Source organism: Apis laboriosa, unplaced genomic scaffold (assembly GCF_014066325.1).
Source record: "Apis laboriosa isolate Shangri-la unplaced genomic scaffold, ASM1406632v1 scaffold68_cov148, whole genome shotgun sequence".
NCBI classification, from domain to species: domain Eukaryota; kingdom Metazoa; phylum Arthropoda; class Insecta; order Hymenoptera; family Apidae; genus Apis; species Apis laboriosa.
The window spans coordinates 3,053,106-3,077,746 of NW_025224135.1; the positions used below are offsets into that span (position 1 = coordinate 3,053,106).

A 24,641-nucleotide genomic window follows, 5' to 3' on the forward strand; every position below is an offset into this window, starting at 1 on the left:
TTGCTACCTATACTTAAAATTCAATTCATCGTTAGATTCAACTCATCATTAGAATGGAAAGAATTCAAATCCAATAAAAGAAATACTTTTTAAATTTCTGTGTTTTTCAATATAATAAACATCATTATATATATATATATATATATATATAATGTACACACATATGTATATTTTGAATTAGAATTCTTAAAAGTACAAGAAAGAAAGTTCTTTGTTGTGTATCTCTTCGTCCAAGAGGTTAATTTTAGCTTTATGTTCCAAACAAACTTTTACGTATCATTGAAACATTCTCTCCTCGATTCTCGAATTGACTCGCAGTAAGCAAATAGGAGTTAAGAGAATCTCGATTCTCTATCCATTCGAACAAGGAATGTCCTCTATTTCGAACGTCCTACATTTCCAATTTCCAGCGATACTATAGCAATAATAGCGAGAAGGCATCGGATATTGTCACGTAGAGTGCAAATATCGGTGAAAAGGAATATTCGACCGTCGAAATCTCGGTCAATTCGAGTCATAACGGACTATCATATGGCGGCACAGAACAGTAGTTCGATCGTAACAAGGAATCGCACTATCGAATTTAACAGGCAACGGATACGACGGTAATAATAGTCAAGGCGTCGATCATCGCAATAATAATAGCAACACGCTATCGACTGGCGTTAGCCACCACTGGCAACGTGGTCGCCAGTGTAGAGCAAAGTGAAGCGGGCAGAGGCGGAGGGGAGAGAGTCGACGCCGGTGGTTGGGGGCTGATATCTGGCTAAGCGCGGGCGCAGTTGGATCGCGGTCTTCACCACGGCAGCATTTCGCTCTCACGGATCTCTTTACGCGCCACTCTTTTTCCTCTTCTTCCTCTTTTTTTTCTCTCTCGACTCTTTCTCGGACACCATTCACTCCTACTTACTCTTTTCGATCGCCCACTTATCCATCTTACGACTTTCTTCTTCCCCTCTCTGACCACTACTTAACCTCTGTATTCTCTCTCTTTCTCTCTCTCTCTCTCTCTCTCCCTTCCTTCCTTTCTTCCTTCCTTCCTTCCTTCCTTATTTCATATACCACCATGCCCATCTCTATTCTCCTCTCTGTCGTCTCGACGTGGGGCGACTATTTCGTTTCAGTCGCTCCACCACCGGTGGCTCTCGCGGTATTGCCCATGCGTGTACACACACGCGATGAAACGTGGCTCACGAGGAACGGAGTGTGCGTGTCCAATGACGAATGAGTGGCACTTAAGGAGAAGCATCACCGGGTAGACTCGTGATTGCGCGAGGCGAATGTCGCGTTACCGTATCTCGGCACAAAATGCACAAGCCTGTCACGTGGAAATTCGATTCACAAGGAATGTCTCGATTCGTGTAAAAGTTATCCGACGTGAAAAGAATCGAAGAAAAAGTGAATTTAAATGAAAGGAAGTGCTTCGAGGAGTCGATTCTTCATTTAGAACGGATTTCGAAAAAGTTAGATTATGTGAAAATAAAGAATTATTGTGTAATTATCGATCATTTCTGTATGTGATTCTATAATTGATTAATCATGCTTTGTTGCTTCGTATTGCGCGTAATTTTCTCGATATGATGATACATTAAAAGTAGTGTGACGATTCGTTGAAGGATTCGTGAAAAATACTATAATCTAAAAAGTGTGTTAAATATTTACGAGACAAAAATTTATTACATTAAGATTTTAACGTGAGATTATTTTAAAAAATTCAATCGCGTTACCGATATTCACGTGGCAGATTTATTGTTCTAGTAGTAGTGTTGATTTTAATTTATTATACTAGCTGCGAACGTCTTTTCGTTGATCCATTTCAGTGCCTGGTTTTCCATGACGGATTCTAACGTTAAATAGCGCGCTTCGTGATTGGTTGAGTGTTTCGTTGAAGAAGAAAAGATATGTCGGCCGAATATAACGTTGATTGAAGATACGAGATGGAGCGTGCTTATTCGGAGACGGTGGATGCTCGGTGAAGTGCGAGAATGAATTTCTCGGCGTCAATTTTCAACGAGACGGGTTGGAAAAAAACGAGGGAAATGCAGCGGAGAAGAAAGGAACGCGTGACTTCGACACGAATGCAATAGACACCTTTTATCGGTAACAGCGAGTCGACAACTGGTGACACGACGACTAGGGTACGTTTTTTATTATGCGTTTGAAGCGATATATATATTACTGGATTCAAAAATACGTGTCAATGCTTTGCACTTTAGTTATTATATATGTATATTATTAATAACTAGTAATAATAATATGTAAATTCTCGAAATATTGATGTGTATTTCTGAATCACTTTGTATAATGAGTATATTGCTCAGCTCACTATAGTTCGTTGATCCAATCATGCAACATTGATGCATTTTCATTATATTTGCATTAGTTTGCATAATTTCCATTAAATTTTTTCACGAAAATTACTGGCCCTGCTTGACTAGAATATATCAGTTGCTGATAATTAAAATCTCTTTCGATCGGCCAGGAAAATTTTAAAATCATCTCTATATACAATGAAAATTCAATTTATTTGTTTATTTGCTCTTTTATTCAAAAAAAGAATTTAATAAGAAAATTTTCAAAAAAAAGAAAGTAATAAAATTTGAATTTATTTGGATGAAATTATTAATTCCGTCTATATAGAATTCAAATTTTCGATTCAAACAAAATTCGTATTTATCTTTGTCTGTGCAAATTTCATTTTCAAAATTGACGCGTGCAACGGTCATCAAAGTTCTCATCAAAGAGAAGAATCGAGTCAATAAGCGTAATAAATTTGGAATTTATATAGATTATTTGACGAACAAATTCGATTCCAGGAAGGCCTGAAATTGAAGCGAATTCCACGCATTCGACGACGTGCAAAATTAGTACATCAAGCGTCGCAATGCACCTGCACGCAATTAATCCTGCCAATTATAAACCTACGATCAAGTGATCGAAATTCGAAATCATGATATCGTGCAGGATCTCGAGTTTGATTTTGATGTCGAAACAAGAAAAAAAACAAATATTTTATCAAAAAATTCATTCGTCGTAAATTATTGAAGAAATAAATTTTCGATAAGCATCGTGTAAATTTTTTTTGAACGTGGAAACTAATGTCGTTTAAAATTTAAGTAAAGAATATAATTATTCGATATCTATATCATCTTTGCCAATGTGGAAATGATTGTCAATTTGCTTATAATATAAGCTCGATTATTGACGTAATACACAATGATGATAAATTCGACTAGATAATCGAAATTGTAAACATTCTGAAATTGCCATCGCGTCGCTTTTGTGCCTACAGTTCCCTGCCCAAAATCTACAAATTATATAACAAATATTATTATCGTACATATTGTAATCTATACGATTCCTATTACGCAAATGCTTGTTCGATTGTGTTGCGTAATGATATTTGGCATCTGCAAATAGGCAAATTGGACATCATCATCATGAATAGTTAATCAAAGATATAAGATAATCAATTATAAACGAATAAAATCAAAATTTTATTTTTTAACGAAATTTATGTATTTACACGCTTTATATTTTTTTTCGCAAAATCTTTAATCTTTCGACAAATTTCCACTCGCTTTGTAAAATAATTCGAGAGCATTGTTCGACGAATAAACGATAATTAAAATCGACGAAGCGATCTCTATAAAATAATTGTCAAAAGGATATTCGCGTATTTGTGTTTTTCTCGCAATCTCTCTCTCCACAATTTTTCATACTTTGAAAAATAATTTATTTTTCGAAACAATTCGTAAGCATTGAAATCTATTCGAAAATAGATATTGTCGAAAGGAAAACTGTTCTTTGAGTGACTTTTGTTCACAATTTCGACAATGGAGGTCTGTAAACGCGGCAAGTATATTTCTGTTTTGTTGCTGGCAGAAAAGATTCATCGCTCTACTCGAGCTGGCACGACTTTGAGGCTGGTATCGCGAAATGTACCGGAAACGATGGACCGTGAAGACGCTACGAATGGATTTATGGTATGGCGGCAACGGGAGTGGCTGGTGCGCCAAGATTCTGGCCAAAATCATCTGCATTTTCTTCTTCTCGATACTGTTGCACGGTAAGCCGACTCACAATTTATATATCCAACGCTTACGCGATAAGGAGGGGTTTCTTTCTTATCCATTGAGCTCATCATCAAATAGAAGCTGTAACTTTGTAACTTTAAAAACTTATTGCAGAGAGCCGCTCGTCCATAAAATTTCCTTCGTCAAAAAAAAGCAAAGATTTTTTTTTCTTTTTCATTTTAAATTTTTAAATTTTTTAAAAATTAATTTTTAATTTTGCGATTTCACGATACTATACGGAATTTTTCTTATTTGAAATTTTATCGAAGTCCTGATTAAAAATACCTGAAGATGATTTATTTTTCCTCTCTAAATTTTGAAATCATTAATTTTCAACTCTGTTAACGATGAACATTTTTAATAATCACGATGATCACTTTGTACGTTTATATTACACCGAGTATTTAAATTACAATCAGATTCTTTTTAATAGGTGCATAATACTGTTTATTAGGTTTGACCACGCGCGCAATTTGTTCAGGTTAAAATGGTCACGTTCATCTTTCGTTAATTAGAATCTCTCTGTTGCGCCTGGCCCAGTGTATACCGAGGCTGTTGATTATCTGCTCATTACGCTAGGTCTTTATCGTCTCGTTAATTCTCGGGAAAGTAATTTTCTCCCTATCCATTCGCTAATTGGAACTTTCTCATCCGATGTTTTTCCCATATAAATTATACATATATTCCTACAACTTATAAAGAAAACTGTATCAAAGAAACAGATATAAATATAACGTTATAAACTTTTTATTTTCTATTTCTATTCAAAAAGTGGAGAAGAGTAAATATCCATATTTTTAATTCGTATTTCAATTCTTGAATTGTATCTTAATATAATTGAATATTCTATTTAAAAAAAAAAATCTAAATAAATGCAATTATATAAAGAAAATTGTATCAAAAAAATAGATATAAATTCTTATTTTCACTTCATTCAAATGTAAAGTAGAGATGAATATTCTATTTAAAAAAAAAAAAAATCTAACCTTACAAAAGAAGAAATTATATAATCTTTGCAACTTATGAAGAAAACTGTATCAATACAATGTTATAAACTTCTTATTTTTACTTCGTTCAAATACAAAGTGAAGAAGAATAAATATCCATTATTTTTAATTCATATTTCAATTTTTGAACTTACATTTTATTCATGGAACATGTTTGCAGAAGAAAAAAAAAATTAGTATGCAAAAATATCGTCCCTATTATCACAAACTTTACATATTGTAATGCATATTCATTAGTTACCCAACGATGATCTTAAATACTTTAAATATTTCCAGTAACGTCGATCATTTTGCCCAAACTTGTTCACTCAAAAATTCTGCGAAGCGCATTAAACCACTTCCTTCTTCTCCCCCTTTAAAAAAAAAACACGGTAAGAATCGCGTTTCACGGAAGGAAATCACCACCTCTGGGTGTGGTATAATTTAAAAATTCAGAACCAGTTCCTTTTTTTTTTTTTTTTTTTTTTTTTTTTTTTTTTTTTTTTTTTTTTTTTTTTTTTCTCTCAAAACAGGTCGGTTCCACGCACGAAACATCTCGTCCCTGATCCGCGCGCACATTGAAAAACAGTAGGGGGGGAAAAAACCGTTGGTGGAAACGCGCGCAACGAGGCGCGAAGGGAAAAAGGTGGGGGAAGTCAGAAAGTAGAAATTAACGTTAACCGATGCGCGGGCATCGGGCGGATAAAAACGCGTTGCGGGGAAACAATGATCTCTGCCGACTTTGCAAATGTTGTTGCGGTCGGCCAACGGTCCAGCCTATCGTGTATCGCCGTTTTAAAAAGCGGGTATACACCCATGTATACCCTACATATGTTCCAGCCCACGCGGCACAACGCGGCTTGCCCAACCGAATATCCCATCCCGCTCGTCCAACTTTTTACACTACGTGCTCCTCTTTTGGCCATCGATTCTCCCTATTATCTTTCGTTTAATAAACGTCGAATATGTATTTTCCCTGTTTATCTTCGCTCGATCATAATTTTTTTTTTCTCCCCTTTTTGTCGAGCATTCGTGAAATGCGATATTTGTAAAGATTGGAATTAATCAAATTTCGTCGAGTTTTTTAACGAGAGTATGCGATAAGAATTCGATGGTTTCCGTTTAATGCGAGAAAGGTAATTTTCGTAGGCAATCGACGAAACGATTCTACGACGAGGTAAGGGCGTGTAGATATTTATTGTGAATCGTCTACTTCTGTTTACTCTCTCCGTTTCCATGCGCCCTCGATGTCGCTTTCAACAACTTTCAAAGGGAGAATCCTTTTCTCTCCAAAAGAAGAAGAAGAAGAAGAAGAAGAAGAAAAAGATGCAAACTCTTAAATTATAAATATTGAAACTAGGTACTCGCCAAATTGTCCTTTTCGAAACGATCTGTTCCGCCGACAATCTGGAAAGCGGAAACTCTGCCCAGACTTAAATCGATTTAAATAAATAAAACATGGAAGAACAATTCAACAACGACCAATCTTTATCTCCATCTTTGATTTCCTCCTAGATTTTCCATTGTTTGCAACAGAGGTTTCAAGAAGAAAGAAATCTAAGTTTTATGAGAAGCTCTCTCTCTCTCTCTCTATCTATCTATCTATCTAAAAGTTGGAGGAGAAGGAAAGATGTAAGTTAGTTAATTACTACTACGCTGTGCGTGTAAAGGAAATCTGATTTTCGGAAGGAAGCCAAAGAGACTCGATTTCCAAAACAAACTCGCACATTTGCTTCTGGTAAACATACTCCTTTGAAAGTTTGGTGCGTGTTCCATCGATATCAGGATCGCGATATTCCTCCATCTCTCTCTCTCTCTCTCTCTCTCTCTCTCTCTCTCTCTCTCTCTCTCTCATCGCGTATACACCATGCATACACACGATCATACGTTTCATACGTCAATTTAACTAGGAGAATCTGTTGCAAAAATCGGAAATTATTTACTTATCGTGATTTTTACGCAGATTCGATGGACGAGAAGAAAGAAATATGGATGGATACTTTGTTCTGGTGTCTGAAAGTGGTCTCGGAGCTGGATTTCAAATTTGTTCCGCTCGCTTCTATCGAAAAGCATAAAATAATAATGTAAATAGTAGAATTCAGTTTGTTAAAAAGTTGTTATAAATAAAGTTTGTGAAATGAGTTAGGATCGTAAAGCAAAAGAGAAATTGAGAAATTTCTATCTATCTTATCTCATTATTCAAATCAACGACAATAATTACTTTTTCAATAATTTCATCCCTGTCCCTTAATCTCTGAAATTAGATTTTTAAATTTAATTTAATATGTGTTAATTAGAATTAACTATTTGTTATTTACAGAATTAATTTGCGAAAAGTCATCATCACTGTTTTAATTAAATGTTTCATCTCTATTCTTTAATCTTCAAAATTAAATTTTTAAATCATAAGTATTGTTATTGGAATTAAATAAAACCATCACTTTCTCTATCCAATATTTCTATTCCTATTCCTTAATTTCTAAAATTAGATTTTTAAATAAAATTAGAATTAACTATTTCCAGGATTTAATTTGCAAGAAGTCATCATTATTTTCTCAATAGTTCCACCCCTATTTTATCAATATTCCTTAATTTCTAAAATTAGATTTTTAAATAGAATCACTTAATACGTGTCATTAGAATTAATCCTTCCCATGATTAATTTGCAAGAAGTAATCGTCACGACACTTTCTCGATCGAATTAAATTTTTAAATATCTTAACACGTCATTGGAATTAACCAGAAACCATTTCTCGATCGAACGTAATTCACCCTTATTCCTTAATAAATTAATAGATTAATCCTTTCCACGATTAATTTTCAATAAATCATCATCGAATTACGTTTCGAATTACTCAATCGATTCGAATAAATAGAGTTTAGATCTAATATCTCTCGATTGTTTCCACAATTGTTATGCAAGAAATCACGTATGAAGAATTTTCATTTCTCTTCTCAGAGAATCGAATCGTGAATATCGATCGATCCGAGATTCGTCGCGCTTTTAAATACGACCCGGATCTTTGAAACCGAGTCTACCTACTGGATATTTGTGCAGTTCGCGCTGTATTTGCAGTATTGCAACGCGCGTCAAAGAGAAATTGAAACGCGGAGCGTAAACCGCATTACTCGTGTATGACTCGTCAACGTGCCCGTAATACCGCTTGTCGAATAAACTTAATTCCATCCGTCAAATATTGCCACCAACTTTCCTGCCTCGAATTCTTGAAACTCGAAACGCACCGCTGTCGACTTTCCCCCTCTCCTCTCTTCCTTCAGCCCTTGCCCCCTCTCCTTCCTATTTGTCAGAAGCGACAAACTGTTTGTCCAGCTTTTTCGAGTCGCAGGAACGAAAATTCTCGCGATTATGGGTTCTCGAATCGCGGCGGATTTTTGATCTTTTTAAAAATCGAGATCAAAAATCGGATTATCACCCATTGGATTTCAATCCAATCTTGGTTGTAAAAAAATGAAATCAAATTCTTTCGAGAATATGAAGTTAATTTTCGATCTGATCGCCATCTTTCTTCTTTTCATTTTCGAATGAAATTTCAAGTAGTTTCGTTAGTAGCTACTCTCTCTCTCTCTCTCTTTCTTTTTTTGATATATTGCATGTACTTTTTAAGTTTCATATTTTGTAAGGTGCGATCGTTCGAATGACAGACGCCAATACATCGGTGACGATGGCGGCCAGCGCCATCTCTTAAATTTTGATGGCTAGTAATCGATGGTAAACGGCGGTAATCGATGACCAATCCCCTCTCTTAATTTCGATTAGCTGGCCAGTGATAGCCAATGGTAATCGATTACAGGTGCCCTCTCTTAATTTTGATGCACGAACAATCACAATAATTAACGATAATTAACAATCGTTTGCTTAACCTCTCTCTTACGGAATCGTGAAGATGATAGATCGATCGAATAATTGCATGAATAATAAAATACGAACAATAATTGTTATTCTTATTGTTATTCAATTTTTAAATTATTAAATTTAGTATTTTCTACGATACTTTTGTAATTAACAAATATTTATAATATGGAATCTTATGGAATCGTAAAGATGATAAATCGATCGAACGATAATTATAACATGAATAATAAAATAATAAACGAACAATAATTGTTATTCTTATTCAATTTTTAAATTACTAAATCTACTATTTTCTATGATATTTTCGTAATTAACAAATATTTATAATAATCTCTCCATAAAGATGATAGATCGATTGAACGATAATTATAATAAAATACGAACAATAATTGTTATTCTTGTTCAGTTTTTTAAATTATTAAATCTACTTTCTATGATATTTTCGTAATTAACAAATATTTGTAATAATCTCTCTTATGGAGATGGAGAGATAATTGTTATTCTTGTTCAGTTTTTAAATTACTAAATCTATTACTTTCGTAAGTGCAAAATTCCTGGACGATGGGATACACATTTAACAACGTGGCTAGGTTAATTCAGGAAGGTAGCTGAATCGATCCATCATCTGCGCTTTAACTATGCAAGGAGGAAGGATGGTTGCTCTAACGGATTATCACCCATTGGATTTCACCTTCTTGGTTGTAAAAAAAGATCAAATTCTCTCAAGAATATAAAGTTAAGTTTTTCTGATCTGATCGCCATCTTTATTCTTCTTTTCATTTTCCAATGATATATAAACGCAAAACGATGAAACGAAACTTCTCCTTTCTTTCTTCTCTTATCTCTATCGTTAGATATCTCATCGATTCGATCGAAAAATCGAGACCTGAAAAATTTCCAGATCGACAAGATAACTAGGAAGATCTTGAGTAGAGAAGTCGAAATTTGTTGACTGGGCAGTGAAAACAATAAATAAAAATGTACTGAATGAATATATTTAATTATATTGATTGCGCGTATTTGTTTACAAAACATTTGAAGTATGTGTATCGAAGAAAAACAAATAGGTAGCAACTATGAAATAGTGATGTTGCTGGCAACATTCAATAATAAAACCATATATAAAATTTCAGTGAGCTTTAAATTCTATTTACGAAATTATTATTATTTTATTTTGCATTGTACGCGATAAGATTTCAATGTTGTACAATGTCTATGAAATTAAGCGACCAGGATACAAGTTCCTCTGAGATGCATAGAAATTCTAATGGATCGCGTGCAAGTTTAATCGATTATCGATTAACAATAGGTAGCATAAACCGAGCGTAAACCTGTCAATCAACCATCCATAAACCGGAAGAATTATAGGCCTGACCGAGCGAACGGTATTATTATTTTCGTGTCGTTACGATACTATATCGATATATGTATATTGTATGTATATATATATATATATATATATGTTGTGTATATAGTATATATATAATATATATATAATATATATAGTATATTTTCTATGATATTGTGTATATATATATTGTGTATATAGTATATATAATATATATAGTATATATAGTATATATACTATATATAGTATATATAGTATAATAGAGGATAATAGAATTTATATAATCGAAATGTTTTCTCATGAGATTTATACAAGGTGAACGAAAAGTTGATTTAAAAATTTAATAATATTCGATATATCACATGTTTCAGAGAAATTACTTTCTCTTATTCGACCTCTTATATTAATTATTGTTAATTATTAATAATTATTATTAATTGTTATTAATTATTAATTATTATTAATTATTACTATATATCGAATATATATTACTATATATTTTCGATATATCGTCACACATTTCAGAGAAATTATTTTCTCTCATTCAAGCCCTTAATTATTATTGTATTATTATATTATTATTATTATATTACTATATATCGAATATATATTATTATATATATTCATCATATATTTCAAAGAAATTATTTTCATTCGAGTTCTTATATTAATTATTATTATATTATTATATTATTGTTATTATATTACTATATATCGAATATATATTACTATATATATTCGATATATATCGTCACATATTTCAGAGAAATTACTTTTTCTCATTCAAGCTCTTATATTAATTATTATTATATTATTATTATATATTATTATTATATTATTATTTATTATTATTATATTATTATATATTATTATTATATTATTATATATTATATATTATTATTATATTATATTATATTATATTAATTATTACAAAACGTCACAATCGATGGAGGAATTAATTACGAAATATATTCTCGTCTCGATATTCATTCGCGTATAATGAGCAGAGTTCCGCGGTGTAAATAAGATACGTGCTACCTTACATATCTTTGTATTCCTGTATCGTGGACGAAATTACTAAACAAATTAACAACGAATCAAGAAAGTTTGTTTAACGTTATTTAACACAGTTCCAGCTGTAAAATTCTACTCTCGTTGTCTCCCCTCGTTTATTAATAATATATGTAGATTCATGTTACACGTAATTACATTATATAAATATATATATAATAATAAATTTGGATCGCGTCTTGTTAATTTTCAAAGCGGTCGAATATACGGAAAGAGAGAAATTTATCTTTCGACTAGTCGATTCCGAGCTTGTTCTAATTCAACGTAACGAGTTTGATCGTGCGGGGAACAATTATGGAACACACACATCCTTGGAGAATCTATCACGGCGCAAAAGAAGTGTCGTCGCGGATCGATCGATCGATCGATCGATCGAAATAATTATCGGATCGATTGGAACGGTAGAATTTTTTTAAACATTTCGAATTACGATTGAAAACAAGGATCGATAATAAGATAATTCTTTGGGGAAAAGGGGAAAGCTCATTGTTGCGAAATTGGAATTTTCTATTTTTTTTTTTTTTTCTCTCGAGAAAATTGTTCTTATTCGAGAAAATTACGAAATAATTAGAGAGAGAGCGTCGAATTAGAATAGGAGGCAAATTCCAAGCGTTTCAACTGACTTTTCAACACTTGGAATCGATTAACCCTTTTATCGAGAAGACTTGGGCACATTTAAAATTGAATTTCTTTCTCTTCTCGAGAAAATTCTTCTTATTTTGGGGGAAATTATTTGACATGGATTTCAATCGTGGAAATTCAAGGAGATTTCATCGATGAAATTAATGAAATAAGAACAAGTGTCAATTTATAGTTCTTATTAAATTATTTTTATTCTCTATGACAGCTCGTTTGGGGAACATCACTTTTTTTTCGATCGTGACACTCCAGGTTATCTATCTTTTTCCAGCTTATTGGAAAATTACTGTCGATCGATAATGCTCCCTGGCGTCACGAGTCGACCAATCTTAAAAGTGATTTATAAAGTTTTTAACTCGTAACCAGTCGCAATGATACTTACTTCAAAATAATTCGTATGAGGTGTTAAATTAAATTAACTCCTGAACTCAATAATATATTAACCTCTATATTTTCCTATTAATATTATCCTGAATCATGGATTCATATTTGTGAACTTGAAAATATTGAAAAACAATTTAAATCAAATTAGTTTTGAATTCAATGATATATATATATTAACCTCTATTTTCCTATTAACTGAATCATAGATTCATATTCATGAATTTAAAAATATATTCCATTCATTAAATCAGCAGCTATAATTAAAAAGAATTTAAATTAAATTATTACTGAATTCAATAATATATTAACCTCTATATTTTCCTATTAACTGAATCATAGATTCATATTTGTGAATTTAAAATTCACAATATATATTTCAAATTCACAAATATATACATATATTAATCTCTAACTTAAAAATATATTCCATTCACTAAATCAGTAGCTATAATTAAAAAGAATTTAAATTAAATTATTACTGAATTCAATAATATATTAACCTCTATATTTTCCTATTAACTGAATCATAGATTCATATTCATGAACTTAAAAATATATTCTATTCACCAAAACTCAATTAGTAGCTATACTTAAAAAGGATATAAATCAAATTACTCTTGAATTGAATAAATATTACACCTCCATATTTTCCTATTAACTAAATCATAGATTTATATTCGTAAATTTAAAAATATATTCCATTCACTAAATCAATATTCATACTTAAAAAAATATATAATAAGTCATCGTTATATACTGTACTCAAAAATACATATTCTTTTTCTTCAGTGAATATATTGTTATATCTATAAATTTCAAAGAAAATATATATATATATATTCTCCTATATATTTTCCTATTAACAATCGAATCATCGAGTGGATTTTTCACAGGAGGAAAAAGATTTCTCGTGGTGTGGATTCGAAGCGACAAATAACGCGAGTCACCGCGATGTCGAGGCCGGCCGATATATCAACGGGCAATTTACGATGTTGTTACTGTACAGATACGGGACAGCCCTTTTTCTCCTTCCCTCTTTCCCGAACGAGTCGGCCGACGAAATATGGAACGATCGGGTAACAAATCTGGAATTTATAACGGGATCACCCGTTTAAGTCGATGACGCCCCTTCCCTCTCCCTTCTCGATTCGCCAAACTGCCTCCATCCTTAGGTTTTCGAAGGATAAGGAACGGAGCTCGTGACGGTACGCGCGCCATCTTGTTTATTCGATTCATATATGTATATGTATATATATATATATATATATATCGCTTTGCTTTCGAAAATTTTCCCCTTCCAATCGAATTTCTTCGAATATTTTATCGTTCTTCCTCTTTAATTTCGAGAGATGGATTTTGTAGAATAATATTTTTCTGTGATATTTAAGAGGATATTCGAGAGCAATTCGTGGCGAATGAATTTTTTCGAAGAAACGTGAAACGGAGGAGGAAGAAAAGTTTTTTTTATACAAACCAATTTGTGTATTTTGGTTTTTCTTTTGAGTTTAGTACAAGTCGTCGTTACGCGCAACCATTTTGAATTTTGAATTTTACGAAGTTTTGCAACCGTTTTTTCCTTTTTTTTTTTTATCGTATTTATCGAAAATCAATATACCCGGTAAAAGCGGAAAATTCTCCTCGATTTTTGACGATAATATATTATCGTTTCGCTCACAAAATTAAAATCTTTGATATTTGATCGAAGGTATTTCAAGTCTCTTTCTGGCGCGTCCATTAACGTTTTTAAGTCAAATTACGAGACCTTTAATAATAACAAGGCAAGCTTTCGGTTCAAATCTTCCAATTAGCATTTCTTTTTCGAGATGTATCGAAACATTTTCACAAATTGCACGCCTCGCTTTAACTTTTAAAATTGAATCTAATTTATCGATCAAACATTAAGCATGATATTTCAATTAAAGATTGTTATAATATAGCATATATTCGATTTTAAGAGCGAATATAAATTTCACGCTCGTTTAAATAATCTCGTACGAGAAATTGACACGAAGCTGTGCACGGAAAGAAAAAAACGGAGGTGGTTTCGTAAGATAATAACGAAATTGAATTACGAAAAGGGGAGCTCGAGAGCTTCTCACTTGATTCATCGCGCGTCGAATACAGATGACACGGTATAAAATTGTTGGATCGTTCGTGGCGGGATCCAACGATCTTCGATAAAAAAAAAAAAAAAGAACGCACGAGATGTTGAAGAGCACGTCGAGGAAGAGAATTATACGAGCAGATTTACGATCGAAGGAAATTTCTCTCGATCCAACCATTGCCTCCGATAAATTAATTATTACCGGTCTCCCGTAAATGAAATAAATATCGATCGTCGCGTGAAATCAGATCTACGCGATGGAAAAACTAAGCAATAAGAGATTGTTCGTAACGTGTGAAAAGATACGAATTTTGTCAAGACGTGGAACCGATGGTGCGAGGACAGTGCCGTTTTCGAGAGAAGAATTTGGAGCAGCCTTCGACTCGTACGTTCGTTGGAAAGGATTCGGCGTGGATGGAGCGTAAATGCGATCTTGGGACTCGAGACGATATTTTCCAGCCGCGCCAATTTCAACGGCGATCGCCATCGTCCTGCTCGAGAAGAATTATTGCGAACACTCGCAGGATCAGTTTTCTGGGGACAACGGACTCCGTGGGCAGCATAGTCCCTCAGTCCGATTCCGTAGGAATTTTCCTTAGATCGAGGAGTGTCGCTTGATCAGGGGGCTGGGTCCACGGCGTCACTGGCCGCTCCTGTGCCCCGTCGAACGCNAAAAAGAACGCACGAGATGTTGAAGAGCACGTCGAGGAAGAGAATTATACGAGCAGATTTACGATCGAAGGAAATTTCTCTCGATCCAATCATTGCCTTCGATAAATTAATTATTACCGGTCTCTCGTAAATGAAATAAATATCGATCGCCGCGTGAAATCAGATTTACGCGATGGAAAAACTAAGCAATAAGAGATTGTTCGTAACGTGTGAAAAGAACGAATTTTGTCAAGACGTGAAACCGATGGTGCGAGGACAGTGCCGTTTTCGAGAGAAGAATTTGGAGCAGTCTTCGACTTGTACGTTCGTTGGAAAGGATTCGGCGTGGGTGGAGCGTGAACGCGGTCTTGGGACTCGAGACGACATTTTCCAGCCGCGCCAATTTCAACGGCGATCGCCATCGTCCTGCTCGAGAAGAATTATTGCAAACACTCGCAGGATCAGTTTTCTGGGGACAACGGACTCCGTGGGCAGCGTAGTCCCTCAGTCCGATTCCGTAGGAATTTTCCTTAGATCGAGGAGTGTCGCTTGATCAGGGGGCTGGGTCCACGGCGTCACTGGCCGCTCCTGTGCCCCGTCGAACGCTCGCCATTTCACGAGACGAGCATGGAGGGGGTACTTTAGAGGTTTACGAGCCTTTTTTGCAGAATTTTTTTAACGAAACATTCGTAACCTCGAAACTTCTTCAACCTTCTAAACTTTACATCTTCTCAATTCTTGTCACCTTGAATGAACAAAGACTTTAGAAGCTTGCAAATAAATTAGCGATAAATCTTCATTAGCGTGTGAACTTTATTTATAAGTTGATTGATTTATAATAAAAAGTTTGCAATGAATTATTTTACAATGATTAATTTTATTATTATTATTATTATTATTATTGTTAATGAAGTTTGCAATGAATTAATTTTATTGTTATATACCAGAAACGGGTATGGAGCTAACAAATTTGATATTTGATTTTTGATTTTACCTCTTTGAATTTTTTTTGAGGTATATTACATAACTCGTTCGTAATAATAAGTACGCGATGAAAAATGGTAAGTTGAGTTTCAAGAGAATCAATCTCTTCCCCCTGGAATCTTCGATCGAGTGTAACGATATAACGTAAACGAGAATCGGGATATATTGCGATTGATCTTTTGATACGAGAAAAATTTGGCTGGAGAACAATGTTCGGCATGGCCAATAAATTCAAGAAAAATATTTCTGGATCGAAAAATATTGGATGAATGTTGCCTCCCGTCCAATTTTGCATTCTTCCACCTTATTTTCCTAGCGTATCGATTTTTCCCAGTAAGATATAATATTACGTGTCATTCGTATTCTCGAGTTATTTCATCAAGTATCCGATATTTTTTACGTCAAATCGAAAAAACACCAAGACTCCAAGGAAATGTATAAATACTTAATATACAATATCGATTGACGAATAATTTTTCATAGATCGTAATTTATTTCTATAATTCCATTATTAAAAAGGAATTTAATTATTTCGAATATAATTTCTGTAGAGAAGAAATAAGAAATTAATGTAAAATCATTTAATGGAATAATTAAATTTGAAAAAAAGATTGATCTCTTTTCAGTGAATTTCAGTTTCAATTTAATAATGCTGAATGATCTCTCAATGCGTATAAGTAAGTGTTACTAGACGAGCGAGTCAGAGACTTGTTTTCTTCCTCTCGTTCGCCTCTCCGATCGATGATTTTTCCCCCTTTTTTGGAAAACCAATCAAGGAACATGTTCGTCTCTTCCACACTGTCGAACGTTCTTCACGTGGTCTGGATGTCAGGAACGAAATCCGTTTGAGTTTTTGGAGAGATTTGTGGTCGAGAAGAAGACTATCACGAATCGTCTCTTGAATTAGAAATTCTGGGGTTCACGTGACAAAAATTTAATATTTTTAAAATTTTGATAAAGCTACTTCGATAATTTGTTGTTCAAAGCATGATGATAATTAGTAGTAGCGAACGAAAAAACATAACGTTATTCAAGAATTTTAACAAGTAATTACTTGAAACAACTTTAACTAATTACTTTTTTCTAACATCCAACTCGATAAATTATTGAGTTGTAGAAAAGGAGAGGATCTTGGGATCATATCTGGTTTATCGTTAAAAAAACTTTTCAAAAACTTTAGAACTCGTGTCACAGACCACCATCCCTCACGAATTTCTTCAGGATTCCAACGTGATAAAAAAAAACTAAAATTTCTTACCTCTTACAAACTTAATTATCTTTCCAAAAACATCGATCCAGCAAACTCAACATCTTCTCCCGAAAAATACGATTATTATTTATTATGAAATCCGAGATAAACGCCTATAAACGAAAGAAGAAGTTTGACCTTCTACCGAGGAAAGACAAGTTGGCGTAGACCGGTTCAAATTCGAATCTGGAAAGTTGAGGCCGACCGCTTTGGCAATCTGCCAAAACAAACCGTCGATGTCTACACGTCTCTTTCTTTCTCTCTTCTCCTTCTTCTTCCCCCTCCCGCCATTTTCAATTTCGCGGATCGATATTCGCGGCTGCGAAAAAAACTGCGTATGCTTCGCGTCAAAAGAAAGAATTTTGCCAACAATCGTATTGGGGGAAGGCGTTTGATATCGGATCACGTGATTCTCGAGGATTTGTCTTTCGAATCGGTGACACGTATGGCGAGAGGGAATTAGATTGGGAGAGGCGTTTTTTTGCGGATATTCACGACGGTTTCGAGCAATTGCGAATAACGTTTGTCGCTTTGTTGGTCGAGAACAAAGGAGAATGTTTCGAAGAATAGTTTATTTCGTTTATTTTTACGTGGTAAAATGTAGAAAAATTTGGAACTGCCGTTGGCGATATTCGATATCGGATGTAATAAAAAGGAATGCGCGTTTGATATTGAATAATTTTTGTTCACTTTTATTTAAATCGATAACTAATCGAAATTTTTATATTTTTTAAATGTAAAATATATAAGGAGATATAATTATGGTGAACGATATTTTTAAAATTCAAATTTCTCGAACATTTGTATTTGCGTTTCTGATATAAACTGATGTGTCGATATTACATTATTATTCTGTCGGTAACTTTATGACAATTCAATATTCGATGCAACGAAGTGTAAATAATAATAAAAATTGAAGCGAAGTATTGTAAATTTGTTTTAAAATAAATTCTTTCCTTTGAGAAAGCGTTCTTCCTAGTTCTTGGTTATATTGTTAAAACACTTTTATTTCAAAAGTGTTTATAAACGTGTATCGATATTATATTATTCTAATTTTATGATATTCGCGATACAATAAGTATATAGGTTATATAGATTATGTAGGTTATAGATATGTCGTGTCAATGATAATTTTTTTTCCTTTATTCAGAGAAATAAGATTGAACCAAACTATTATAAATTTATTTTGAAATAGAAAATCCTTTCCTTTGATAAGGCATTATTTCTATCTCTGATAATAGTTCACTATTTTCAGTTTATTCAACTACTCTGAAAGAAGAAAATAATCCTGTCTACATTGGAAGGATATGAAATGCATTTTTTACTGAAAAAACTCTCATAAATTCATTGTTAATACACGTTCATATAAAACTAATTAGCAAATCATTTGTATTATTTAAATTGAAATTGATATAGACTAAAGATATTAATGAGAGAAACATGTAAGAGAACTATGTTTAAAAACTAATGAAACTATTATAAATTTATTTTGAAGTAGATCCTTTCCTTTGAGAAGGCATTATTTCTACCTCTGATAATAGTTTACTATTTTCAGTTTATTCAACTATTCTGAAAGAAGAAAATAATTCTAGAAGGATATAAAATGCATTTTTTCTGATAATAAACTTAAAACACTTCTATCGTTTTCAGTTTATTCAACCATTTTGAAAGAACAAAATAATCCTCTTTAAAGTAGAAGAATATGAAAGTTATATAAAATGCATTTTTTTATTAAAAAATATTAGCACAAATACACGTCATTGACACAAAACATTCGTATAAAACTAGTTACCAAATCGTTTGTATTATCCAATTGAAATTGAACAGACCAAATATATATACATACATTTGAAATAGCAAAATGGCGTTTATTATTTTTCAATATCCCTCGTATTCCTCGTATCACGTTTCAATCCGCGAGTCGCCAATCGTGGTTGAAAGGGACGTTTTTGATTTGTATAATATTTCTATCTCGTAACAACAAACGCAATTTCCATTTGCACGAAGATGAAACGAACGAATAAGGGGAAACAATATTTATAAACGATCGATAACAAATGGATAATACGCAACGTATATTCCCTTCGTCCGATTAATCAATTTAATTAATCCTCGTTCCTCCTTCGATACGTTCGATTGATTCGATCGCGAAAGAAACGAGAAAAAAAATGTTCTCTTCGAGCGAAGAGAATGGCCGACCGAGAGAGACGAGGCCTCGAAATATCGTGGGTCTATAAATTTTCTAGGGATATCCGAGTCAAGCCGCCATTTCGCTTTCGAGAAACCGCGAATGTTTTTCCACTCGAAAATTGCTCGACGACATCGTTCGACCAATTCTCGCCGCATCTATCATTTCGATTCGCCGATCCGAACGAAATCGAACGTGAATGGAATCGACAGTCGCTGAATCCTCCTCGCAAACGATCGCAAATTCAAACTGTGAATCCCTCCCCCTGCCATCGACGTTGACGGATAAACGCCATTTTTTAAGAAACGAAAAAATGGTTTGCGCAGTTTGCACGGATCCTGTCCTCGTCGACGTCGATATTTTCGTGCATCGAGTCTTCCAAGATCGATAGAAAAAGTATACACTTACTGGATTCTGATATAATTAAAGCGAGAAACATTGAAGATAAAGATATTAATCATCGATCGTCGAAGACGTCAATTTGCGTGTCATAAAGTGGCGTAATAGGGGGGGATAGTAGAGGTAATATTCTTACATATCGCTGCAACGTTTTCCTCGTTAAAAAACGGGCAAAGCGTTTTAAGAGGATTACGCGCTTAGTGTCTTATCGTTAAGATACGTTCTCTGCAGTTGTCAGCAATTTTCTTCAGTCTCTCTTTTGCTCGACCGGTGTCTCTCCCTCCGAGTAATAAGAACCTTTCTTATTATCTTTCTTAGAGAGTTTTTAATGGGTCGTCGAAACGATGATTTATTCGTTCCACGCGAAAAGACCGTGGGGCGGACTTATTATTAAGGAAGCTCCGCGTGGAATCGTTAAAAAGATCTCCTCCTTTACAGGACAAAGATATTTCTTTCCGTGAATCGGGGATCCGTGAAACACTTCTCCAAAACCATTTAACAAAAGCGGACGCGTCGCGCTTTGGACCACCTTCGACTTCGACCAATTAAATTCTATGATGAACCACTCGTCCACTCGTTCCACTCGACAACCATTGTTTCGATATAATAATATTCCGTCGTTTTAATTTGATTTTCTCATCTTAACAACGGCACGATTTTGCTTCTTCAACATCTCGGTCTTCGACTTGATCTTCAAATTATCTTGAACGATTTCTAAGGAAAGAGAGATTTTTAAATCAACATCTGTCATTTCAATAAGAATTTAATTTTCATCTATTTTTAACAACGTTACAACCGTTTTTAAAAATTTCAAGAAATTCGACTAACCTTGATCTTCAAATGATCTTGATCCTCGATTTCTAAGGAAAGAGAGATTTTTAAATCAGCATCTGTCATAAGAATTTAATTTTCATCTATTTTTAACAATGTTACAATGGTTTTTAAAAATTTTAAAAAGTTCGACTAACCTTGATCTTCAAATGATCTTAACTCTCAAAGGAAAGAGAGATTCTTAAATCAGCATCTGTCATTTCAATAAGAATTTAATTTTCATTTATTTTTACAACGTTTTTAAAAATTTCAAAAAGTTCGACTAACTCTTCAAATGATTCTTGACTCTCGAACGATTTCTAAGGAAAGAAATATTTGAATCAATATATCTATCATAATTCATTTAATAAGAATTTAATTTTCATCTATTTTTAACAACAATTTTTAAAAATTTCAAAAAGTAGTTCAACTAACCTTGATCTTCAAATGATTCTCGACTCTCGGAGATTCTTAAATCTCCAATGAAAATTTCTTTAATTATTTCCTAGTCGAACGTATTTCTTTAAACGTTTACCTCGTCTAATTAAATTAGAATTTCCTTCGGAAGGGATCTTAATAGACGACGTTGTGCACGTGTTACACACTACTTCTTCCGAATAAACTTGTCCCCGGTTGAACGACGGTGTTTTTCCCCCTCCTTTTAATTCCATCTTCTCGAGATATTTCACCGACACCGATTATTCAGCGTCTCTCGTCGTCGTCGCCCCCCACTCCTCCCACCAGAACGAGCAGCTTTTCCTCCTCTCCACTCCTCTCGAACCGCAAACGAACGAAATTACGAGAAGACGCGGCGAGCGCCTCCCCAGCGCCACACGGGTTTTTAAACGACGGCCGACGACGCGGTTTTCAATTCGAAAGAACTCGTAGAGGATTAAATTGGTTATGAAAATTCATGAGGAGGCGGGATCGGTTCCCAACGAGCGAATAGAAATTAAATCTACCGATTTAATTCGTCACCGTCCCACCGGGAGTGTAATCATTGTATTATATCGGTCAACATAATTCGTATAATTCGTTGGTCGGGACGAACGATTCTTCGATTTATCGATCGGCCGATGTATCAGGTTGGAACGAATCGAGAGTTTCGCCTCGCCTGTTTTTCACCTCACCGCCCGTCGAATTTTCTTTCTCGCGAAGAACGCTCTTAACGGAAAACAAATATTTGTGCACGGTGTATAAAGTGGGAGGAAAAAACCGTTCGGCTCGGTCGGTAAAGTCACCTACCGTCGTGACGGTCGACCTGGCTCGAGCACCGACGAGGAAAAACGTTCCTCGTTTCACGCTTTGCCGGCAAATCCGGCAGGAGGAAGAAGTCTTTCGTACCCTCGATTTCTTATTAACGCATTCTATGCCATTTTCGAGTCTTTAGCCTAGAGCCATCCAAGATCCTTGGATCTTGTTCCCGTTTCTTCTTCGAGTTTCGATTGATAGAATGACGTGGAAAGGATCTCTTCTCCGTTTCTTCCAGAATTTCTTGGAATCAGGAAGGAGGAGAAAGAATCTTCAAGGATCTTTTCTCCCTCCCTGGAATTATCTTTTGGATCTGGAGTTAAGGGAAGGAATCTTTTGGATCCTCTTCTGTTCTCCTAATTTCTTTTTGAAATTATCTCTTGGAATTATAGGAATTTGGAATTATCTTCAATCTCTGAAACAATCCAATGCGGAAACTATTATGGATCCTCTCTTTCCATTGATGGAACGATATGGAAATATGGAACCTTGGATAATCCTCTGTTTTCTGTTTCTTCTGGAACAAGAAGAATCTGGACTTATCTTTTGTGAATCTTGGATTAAAGCGGAAAGATCCTTTTGAATCCTTTATTTTCCCTCTTCTGCAACCATTTTGTTGAAATGGAAAACGATATGGAAATATCGTATGGATGCTCTGTTCTCCGTTCCTTCTTCTGGAATTCTTTATTCCCATATTCAACGATAGTTAACAAGTCGTTCAAGAATTCCTTTCCTCCGGTGTACACGTTACTTTGTTGGTTAAATGCACGCTTTGGCAACAGGAAAGAGATAAAAACGAAATATGATTGACATTAGGGAAACAGATGCAGATTCCTACGCTGGAATTCTTCTATGAAGGGAGCAAAACGTCTCCTTCCTTTGTGTTTATATCGTACATGTAAATCTGTGTATGAAACGTTCACGAGATGATGTCGTCGTATGCCGCGTCTTCTTCTTCACTGACAAGAAAACGTTCCTCTGCTTGGAAATATCCGCCTCCTCCCTCCGAAGAATCTTATCCTTTCTTGCTTTTTCCCTTACAATTCTAAATATTCAAAAAAAAAAAAAAAAAAAAATTAAAATCATCATGATTAATTTTAAATAACTATATAAATTTAATGTTATATAAATTTGCATACCTGGTACTTGGACTGACTGGTATTGAATTAATTTTTACTTTAAATAACAAAACATATTCAAGAAAAATATATTCTTTCAATGGATGAATAGATCTTAATCTTCGAAGATTATATAACGCAGCTTCGTCTCGTAACAGGGAAAGAAAAGAAAAAAAAAAAAAAAAAAAAAAAAGAGACGATTGCGTGGATGGAAGGAGGCGGCTATCAACGAGTGTAATTCCCCTTATACGTTTATGAAGAGCGTTCGCAGTTGATGAGATCCGAACGTATGCGTGGGTGGTCATTGTTGCGGCGAGCATAAAACCGGCAGTAACCGGGTTCCCTTGGAAAACGGTGCGCGAAAGGTAATGCTCTAATGCTTCCATTAAGCGAATTCATCGAACCAATACGCGGCCACTTGCTTTCATAACGGTTGCCCTTCTCCTCTTCTCCCCCCTCCCGTAATTCAAAGATAAAACTAAACAACGAGAAATCCTCGCTCTCGAAATCCATTTCGAGTCGAGACCGAAACCGTTCCGGCTGGGAATATTTGATCCGCAATTTGTTGCGACCTCTTTCCACGTTCCATTTCCGGGAGTCGACGTTTCATTATTTATTTTCCAGAAAGGATTTTGAATTTTGTCTATCGGCTATTGAAAGTTTCTTGTTGATACTTCACTATCCGATTCCATGAGTCTCTCTCTCTCTCTCTCTCTCTCTCTCTCTGCCTCGATATTTGACGAGAGCAATGTTCGAATAAATCGTCCTCTTTCTCGAGGGAAGCTGGAAAATTAGAAATGGAAAATTTATAACTAATATTGGCATTGCTTTAAGATAACTGTATGGGTTTTAGAAATTTGGCTATCGATCGTCGAAAGTTTGATAAAGGTGGATTCGGAATATAATCCATGCAGTGTTTTCGCTCGATATTCGATATTCGATAGTAATAACACGTTCACAGTTTATCAGAGCATAGGTCGTGAATTGGTGATTGTTAAATAAGATATGGAAAATTTGTAAAACTAATATTAGGTTTACTTTAAAATATACGAGTTTAGAATTTTTGGAAAGTTTCTTGTTGATATTTCATATGAATTCTATAATAATAAATAACCTAACCTATATCGTAAATTAATATACCTTAAAAGTAAGTTAAAAATAATAATCTAAAATCATAATCTATAAATTGAAAACCACTGACCTCTTTTTTATTCGAAATATAAAATTTGCTTTAAAATTCCACCCGATAAAACGATCAAATTTCTAATGCAAAGTAGCAAACATCGTCAAAGTCGAAATTAATCTTCGGACGAGAGTTCTCATCGATATTGGAAATGGTATTCATAACGAGATCAACGTTGGTGGCATTGATGGCAAAGAAATTAAATTTCCACGGCGAGATGAAAGAAACGGTGATAAGAAAAGTCTCCAATCTTGTCACAATGTGAACGAGATATAAAAATGTTATTCTCTTATCTCATATTCTCTTTATACGGGACACATTTCTCG

At 34.2% G+C, this 24,641-nt stretch overlaps 1 protein-coding gene across 3 annotated transcripts in view; it reads left to right on the forward strand.

Moving 5' to 3' along the window:
- Positions 1–24,641, forward strand: part of LOC122718676 (zwei Ig domain protein zig-8-like) — an 87,694-nt gene that overhangs the window by 5,904 nt on the left and 57,149 nt on the right. Inside the window, exons 2-3 of one of the 3 annotated variants that reach the window (XM_043943913.1) lie at positions 1,821–2,138; positions 3,886–4,069. In XM_043943913.1, the coding sequence (XP_043799848.1) occupies positions 3,940–4,069 (130 nt within the window). In that variant the 5' untranslated portion in view covers positions 1,821–2,138; positions 3,886–3,939. Of the gene's footprint in view, positions 1–808; positions 2,139–3,885; positions 4,070–24,641 lie in introns of those variants that run through there. The other 2 variants (XM_043943911.1, XM_043943914.1) reach the window with 2 other exon arrangements.